At 39.8% G+C, this 8,260-nt stretch overlaps 1 protein-coding gene across 1 annotated transcript in view; it reads left to right on the forward strand.

Moving 5' to 3' along the window:
* Positions 1-8,260, forward strand: part of FAF1 (Fas associated factor 1) — a 183,376-nt gene that overhangs the window by 33,340 nt on the left and 141,776 nt on the right. Inside the window, exons 5-6 of the mRNA XM_015810912.1 lie at positions 481-572; positions 6,330-6,421. Coding sequence (XP_015666398.1) covers positions 481-572; positions 6,330-6,421 — 184 coding nt within the window. The remainder of the gene's footprint in view (positions 1-480; positions 573-6,329; positions 6,422-8,260) is intronic.

Genomic DNA, 8,260 nt, shown 5'->3' on the forward strand with positions numbered 1-8,260 from the left:
GCGGGACGCGGAGCGGCGCGGTGGGAGGCGGCAGGACGGGGGGAGGGGTTACCTGCATCCTGCCAGCCGAACTCTGGAAGCCTGCCTGAATACCCGTATTTTCCGGCGTATAAGACGACTGGGCGTATAAGACGACCCCCGACTTTTGAGAAGATTTTCAGGGTTTAGAAAGTCGTCTTATACGCCGGAAAATACGGTATATAAGATGGGAAAAACAATATCAAACTTCAATAGCATTTCAAGTAAAACCTGTTATTATTTTGCATTTCTCTCTTTTATATACTAAACATTTTTCAGTGTTTCATTTTTAAGGCTACTATGTATGAGTTTGTGAGTTTATACTTAAACACATATGTTTAAAATACCTTGATTGAATAATGCTTGGAATTCTTAGATATTATTTTATGCTTATGCTTTATAAAGATAAATCAGAAAAAGCAGAAATGTTTTTTGATGATTCTCCTTTGTGTTTTTTTCCAGGAGAGATCAAACATATTTTAGAAAATGAGCTTCAGATTCCTGCATCAAAAATGTTGCTAAAGGGCTGGAAGACTGGAGATGTAGATGATAGTGTAAGTTTTTATATTTTTGCCAATTAGTGCTGATATGTCAGGAATGTCTAAAATATTCTGGATTTAATGGCATAGTTGCTTGTACAAGGAAGGCACAATATTTACGAAGGATAGCATTTAACTTTGACAATAGTCAACTTGGACAATATGCAGGGCAGTATATTCTATTCCTTCAGTGTAAGTTTTCTCTTTTAATATTCTGTATCTGAAGATTCCCAATAAGAATGACATGGCACCTCCTGGTGGTCACACAGACAAGATATACACTAGTCCCTGACTTACAACCACAACCGAGCCCAAAATTTATGTTGCTAAGTGAGAAATTTGTTATGTGAGTTAAGTGCCCCATTTTATGACCTTTCTTGCCACAGTTATTAAGTGAATCGTTGCAGTTGTTAAGTTAATAACATTGTTCTTAAGCGAATCTGGTTCACCCATTGACTTTGCTGGTCAGAAGGTCGCAAAAGATAATCACACGATCCCGGGACTCTGCAACTCTCATAAATGTGAGTCAGCCGCCAAGCATCTACATTTTGATCACGTGACCATGAAATGCTGCAATGGCCATAAGTGTGAAAAATAGTCATAAGTTACTTTTTTCATGATGTAACTTTGAATGGTCACTAAATGAACTGTTGTAAGTTGAGGACTACCTGCACACTGTGTAAAAACAGAGAATTCCCTGCCTCCACCCCAGTGGAGAGGGATAGAAATCATGTAAAACCTTGTTCATGGGGCCATGGCATGATACATCATCTGTGTCTCTCTGCTCTTAGAGTTTAAGGGAAGGTGGACTCTGTGTGTGTGTGTGTGTGTGTGTGTGTGTGTGTGTGTGTGTGTGTGTGTGTGTATATATATATATATATATATATATATATAATTCTGATAGCACTTCTTTTAATGTGCTATCAGTGATTAAGAAAAGCTTATAGGAAACAGATCTTTTCAGTTGTCCTCTTACAACTTTCTTTAGTTCCTGTTCCAAGTACCAATAAAAAGATTTCTCTATCTCATTATAAATACTTTTTATTTACCCCATTGTTTATGTGATATTCCTTTATTTATTGACAGTACATAAGCTGCCACCATCTCGACAACTTTGGGTTGTGTATGACACGAAACAAAAGTAATAATTAAATCCAAACCAATATTAAAACAAGATGGAACCACAAAAGAAAAACAAAAATAAAACCTATGATAAAATCCAAGATGGGTATTCATAATCTGCCAGCTGGAACCGAAAGCACATTAACTAGCTATTAATCAGCTGTTTATGAATGGTAGCATAGTGGGGGCTGCACATATTTCTGTGAGAAGAATATTAAAGAAATAGGACAGAAGTCATCAAAGCCAGCTGGATCCAGGAATGGTTTCCTCAAGAAAGGGCATATAAGCACCTCATTCAAAGTAGGAAGCATCACCCTCTCCCTCAAAGAAACATTCATAACCTTCTCGATCCACCCATTGGTGTCCCATCTTCTTTTTCTTCTTCTTGTGCTATATCCGTTATCGGACGTTGGCGATCATGTTGGCGATCCTGTTTTTATCAGCAGCCGCACGAAAAAGTGCTGTTGAGTTTTGTCTAAACCGGTCCCTTAGATTTTGAAGGCACGATGTTCTTCTTCTGCCTGGACCATCTAGCTCAGTGGTTCTCAACCTTTTTAATGCCGCGACCCCCAACCGGTCATAAGTCGAGGACTAAACCGGTCGTAAGTCGAGGACTACCCAACCGGTCGTAAGTCGAGGACTTTCCCTGCCCGGGAGCACCGCACATGCGTGGTTTCGCCCCCTGCGCCGGCCGAGGCGTAGCTGGCAAGCGGCAGAGACGGAGCAGGCCAACCATCAGCTGGCCCAGCCCAAGGGAGGTAAGGCACCCGCCAGAAAAGGGGAAAAAATGACGGACAGCCTTGCTTGGCGACCCCCGTGAAATGGTCGATCGACCCCAAATGGGGTCGTGACCCATAGGTTGAGAACCGCTGATCTAGCTGCCTGAAATAGTCAGGAAGACATGGATCCAGGGCACAGGTGGCAGGGAAGTCTTTCCACTTCCTTGGGTTCTGCAAGCCACAAAGAAGCCCAGGTCATATCACAAGACAGAACCTTCTTTATCATCATAGGCTTTGCCCAACTGATACCCATTCAGAAGTAACTCAGTCACAACAGCCATGAAATGGCATTCCGCCCATCTCCTGAATGGCATTTCCCAACTATATTCTAAATTGAAACATGCCTTTTTAGCACTTTGTACGTAACCGAGTGTTCCTGGTGATTTTCTGAGAATCCCACCTTCCCTCTGAAGAAAAGCCGGGATTGTAGCATGCCCATTTTTTAAAGAAGCATTAAATAACATTGAGAGCCAGTTTGGTGCAGTGGTTAAGATGCTGGCCTAGAAACCAGGGGACTGTTGAGTTCTACTCGCTCCTTAGGCGTGAAAACCAGCTGGGTGATTTTGGGCCATCCTTCTCCCTCAGCCCGACTCCCTTCACTTCACTTCACTTTACTTCACAGGGTTGTTGTTGTGGGGAAAATAGGAGGAGGAGGGAGTGTTGGTAAGTTTGCCACCTTGAGTTATATATGAGAAAAAAGGCAGGGGTAAAAACCTAAAATAATGAAGATTGTGTTGCAGTCAGATTGTCTTGGTCCTGGTAATATAACAGTCAAGATTTATCTTTACCAGTGTATCATTTACTGAAGTAAATTGATGTATTCAATTAGAAACTGAATGGCAATGTATTATCAGTGCAGTTACATTCCACAATGAGATAGTAGTTGTGGGGAAACTTGATTATCTCTGAAGTGCCTTTGAATTTATGATTCATAAATCATGCATGAAGGTGCAGCATCACTATACTGTATATCTCCACCAGTTACATGCAACATACAATTAATTTGCTGTATAAAAGGATGGCGGAGCAGACCTATTTATATGTGGAAGATTTTGGGTTCAGTCTTTGGGATCTCCAGATAAAACGTGAAACATCTCTAACACTGGAATTGTTGTCAGAGATCTGTGATCTGGATAGGCATAACAAACTTTTGACCCAAGGGCCACATAGTCCTCAGATACCTAAGGTGACAGTTTCCCATTGAGTGAACAGAGTAGGTGGGTTTGCATGATCATCTGCAGACGTAGCAAATGACAAAATTTGTCTTGCGGTGGAAACTGCACACCTTTAGTTTGTGCATTGTGACACTGTATGGAAGTTCATCAAGGGTGGAGCTTGTGTCACAATACTTTTTTTTCTGTTTTTGATAAAATCTGAACTTGTAGAAGCCCTTGAGGATTCAGAGGGGTAATATTCATGTAGAGCAGGGGTGTCAAACTCAATTTCATTGAGGGCCGCATCAGCATTGCGGTTGCCCTCGGGGCGGGTGGGTGTGGCCAGGGTGGGTGTGGCCTACTGGGTGGGCTTGGCCAGCTCTACATAGTTCGCATCAAGGGTGCCTGTTGGAGCCTGGGCAGGAGTGGGACAGATCTGAGGGTCTCTGGCAGAAGGGGGTGGGCCCCGGGCAAGTGCCAAGGCATGGTCCATTTCTTCATTCCTCACAAAGGGTGACACTTCCCCAGCATGCACCCAGGGGGCAGGGCTGACGCGGCAGGGGCTGGTTCCTCGCTGTTTCTAGACGGCCTTGTGGAGCTAAGACTGAATGCGTTTCAGCATAGATGGCCACCACAAAATTGTACATTGGCTCCCGGCCGACCTGGGCCATTCCCTCACTGTTTCCAGGATGTCCACATGAAACCACTTCGCGGGCCGCATCCGGCCCCCGGGCCTTGTGTTTGACATGTCTGATGTAGAGCTTTACAAATCAAGCCAAAAATCTGGAAAATTACAGGCATTCCTCAATTTAAAACTAATCATTTAATGATCACTCAGAATTACAGTGGCCTCAGAAAGGGCGCTTTTGCTGAAGATTTTAACTCTGTTCCTGCAACTCAGCAAAGGATTTCCCCACCCTGTGGACAAAGGGGACGGGAAATCTTTTTTGGGTTGCAGGAATGGAGCTAAAACATTCTGGATTTTAACTCTGTTCCTACAGCCCAACAAAGGATTTCCTGCCATGGTCTCTCTCCGGGCCTTCCTAACTCCCCCCTCCCTCTGCTTGAGCCAATGCAGCCCCATCCAGTACTATAGATGGGAAGGTCCCAGATCCAGAAAGCCAAAGCCACTTGGTTTTACCAGGAGTTATGATATACAAGAATGTTTTTGAAGGATAAGGGGAAGAGATGCTTCCTAGGAAATGATCAAACAAGAGAGGAAGGAGCCTCTGTTGTAGTGGATTAACAGTCAGAGAAAGAAATTTAGAAAGGTCTTGCCCTAATTAATCTGATGGTTAAACATGGTGGTGGGAGAGTTGTACCTTCACACTTGCAAGATATTCTCCCCCACTCCCAGAGGTGAGGCAGACCCCTACTTTCCTGGCCTACTTTCCGAAAAGGAGTTAAAACACGCCTCTGCAGCTTTGCCCGGGGAGCTCAAAGAAGCACACAGCTGTGGGGCTGGTTGGGCCATGAGAGCCCCCCCCTTTCGCCTTTTTAATTAACAGGTCTTAATTATTCTTGCCTCCTTCTAAACATTTAATTGTGAAATTTTAACTCCAACGTCTTAATTTTTATATACTGTTTTTAGATTTTGATGGGGGGTTTTTTGTACACTGCCCAGAGTTCCTCTTTGAGGAGATGGGCAGTTCAGAAATGTGAAAAACAAACAAAGAAGATTCTATTAATGTAGCCTCACAAATAAAATAGAATTAACTCACCTAGTCGTGTTTCCTGTCTGGTTTACTTGGAAGGGTTGATACTAAGATTCTGTTGATGACAGTTGTTCCCCATCCAGATACTCAAACCTCCAGGCCTTCAGATAGATCAACAGCATCACTTAATCAGGGGTAGTCCACCTTGGCTCTTTTATGACTCGTGGACTTCAATTCCCAGAATTCCTGAGCCAGCTTAGCTGGCTCAGGAATTCTGGGAGTTGAAGTCCACGAGTCATAAAAGAGCCAAGGTGGACTACCCCTGACTTAGATGCTGGTATCAAAGACCAGAATGAATCATTGTGAATATTTTTATATTAAAAGTGCCATCCAATCTCACCAGAACATACATAGTAGGCCTAATATGTACAAGATGTGTTTGGGCTTTCTCTACTGAAAAAGAAGGCAGTGGACATCAGTCCTCCCAGGTTAAAAATGTAGCAATGATTTTATTAGAAAATAAGACAAGCCTGGCATGCTACTTTTTCATATTGTAGAAACATCACGATTCATTGAAGATTAAAAAACGTGTACAATCTTAATTAGCTTCATGACTGTAAGAATTTTCACTATAAAGAAGGGCTGCTGTGTTTCTTCAGAAATTAATATGGGTATTAGCGATAGAAGAAAGCTTGTTGATTTCTTTAGTAATAGAAGAAAGCTTGTTGACTGGCAGCAGTTTAAATTGTACCTTATGTGTTACATGCAGTTATATTGCAATGGAACCCACTAAGGGCCAGACTGAATAAAATGCTTAAATATTACCAATCATTACTCCCAATGGGATTTTTTTTTTTTATGGAAGAAAGATTTTCGTCAGGAGAATAATAAGGTTCCTGTTGTGCTTGTTATTCATTGTTCCTTGTGTTTTTTTTAACTCACAGAATTGTGGTTGCTAGTGACATGTATAATTTTACATCAGTTTGGCTTTAACTTTCGGATATAGGCACCAAATAGAAACATTTTGACACTTCTAAATTCTAAATATTTTTTTTTCTGCAGACTATTCTAAAAACTTTACACTTGCCCAAAAACAACAACCTGTATGTTCTAACACCCGACTTGCCACCACCGTCTTCATCAAGTTTGCCAGGGTAAGTCACAAATAAATTTGAATGTAACCTAAAAGGATTCATGCTAACAGTATATTTGAGAGTATCCAAACTCTATACATTTTAGTAGCTTTAAACATTTGTTCCAGGAGGAACTAATATTTGGATGGTATAAATTGATGGAGAGGTAGTTGCTAGTAGAGATGATAACCCTGCTTTAGAACAGGAGATTTATTAAATAATTGTATGGTCTCTTCCGCTCTTTTCATGCTGCATTTTCTAAACTGGTTGGGCTAAGGATTTCTATCTTGTTTTACAAATAAAATAAAGAGCATAAACCATGCAGAAATGATTGCACATTCCAAATTATTTCAACAGAACCAGCAGTTTTTTCTAGTTATGTTTTGCTTTCATAACTTCTCCAATTACATTTGACAAAGCATGATTATTGAAATTTGCAATAATAAAAATCCTCGTTTTAGAAAATTTGTGGTACAAGATGAAACACAGTTTTGAGTAAACTGCAGCGCAGTTATACTATATTTGCACTGAAAACTTACATTGCTGGCATTTGGATTAAAAGGCTAGAACTTTGTGTGAAAATCAACTTTAAAAATACAATCTGGAACACTGGAAATTGTTAAGAAGAATTTCTTCATAGAAAGTAATAGATGTGAGTTTTCAATTTAAAAAGAAATCTATAGGACTTGAGTGATTAAGAACATTTAAGGAATTTTAAGATCACATGAAATGAAGTCTGTGCATGCAGCCAGTTCTCATTTGTATGAAGGACAGAGAATTGTGAAAATTTTGAAGCTAAATTGGAAAGAGGTGTGCATGTAAAGCAAAGAAAGACAACTTGATTAGATGGCATAAACTAAAGACAGCATAACATTTACTCAAACTATAATATTATTCGGCCTACTGATCAATTGTTTTAGCAATATACCATGGCACAAAACTTACTGTTTTCAAAGTAAAGTGAAAGCAAGGGATTTAAAATACTTTTTTTTTGCACTGAATCTATCAGCAGTTTGACAAGGTGAATATGTGGCAGTTGGAGACTTTTTGATGTGGTTATTTACATGCATTTTGGATGATGCTGTTATTTTTTGATAAATTAACTTTCTTTACTGGATTTTTTTTATCATTCTTGAACAATTGTATGTCCTGATGGATAATGAGCTACTTTCAAAATTAAAAAGAACTGCTTTTGAAATGAAAACATAGTTTTACATATTGTAGAGGTTAGGGGATCCCAGCAGTTGAGAAAATATAGAATTTGGGTTTATTTCCTCTTGGGTGGGATAAACTTACATAAATCCAGGTCAGTTCTTCTAAATTTATATATTTAATTTATCAAATTTAGAAAGCCACCCATCTCACAAGAGAAGTGACTATGAATTAGTCCCTCTGAATAGTTTAGCGTTCAGGATACAAAGTAAACAAAAGCTTTCTGAGTGATTGCTGTTTTAAACTAATTTGCTATTGCTTGCTGCATTAGCTACAACAAACATTACATTTACATAGTGACTTCATATTTTGTTTTAGTGTAAATAAACTGTAATTACAGCAAATTTGGATGACTATTGACATGAGCTTGTATAAATCTGAATGTTTGCGATAGAAATGTTAATTATTATGTTTCATGGTATTTTGTTAAAATGTAGATGTTTGGTAAGAAAAATGAATTGATATGATGAATAATGATATTTTTCAACTGAAATTCGTGAAGAGGCTCTCTGTGGGATTAAACTGGAATAATAATGTAGTATATACTAATTGTCTTAGATTAAAATCCATTGAACTCAAGAGAATTCTCTCATTCTCTCTCTCTCTCTCTCTCTCTCTCTCTCTCTCTCTCTCTCTCTCTCTCTCTCT

Source organism: Protobothrops mucrosquamatus, unplaced genomic scaffold, assembly GCF_001527695.2.
Source record: "Protobothrops mucrosquamatus isolate PMUCROS unplaced genomic scaffold, P.Mucros_1.0 scaffold24, whole genome shotgun sequence".
Taxonomy (NCBI): domain Eukaryota; kingdom Metazoa; phylum Chordata; class Lepidosauria; order Squamata; family Viperidae; genus Protobothrops; species Protobothrops mucrosquamatus.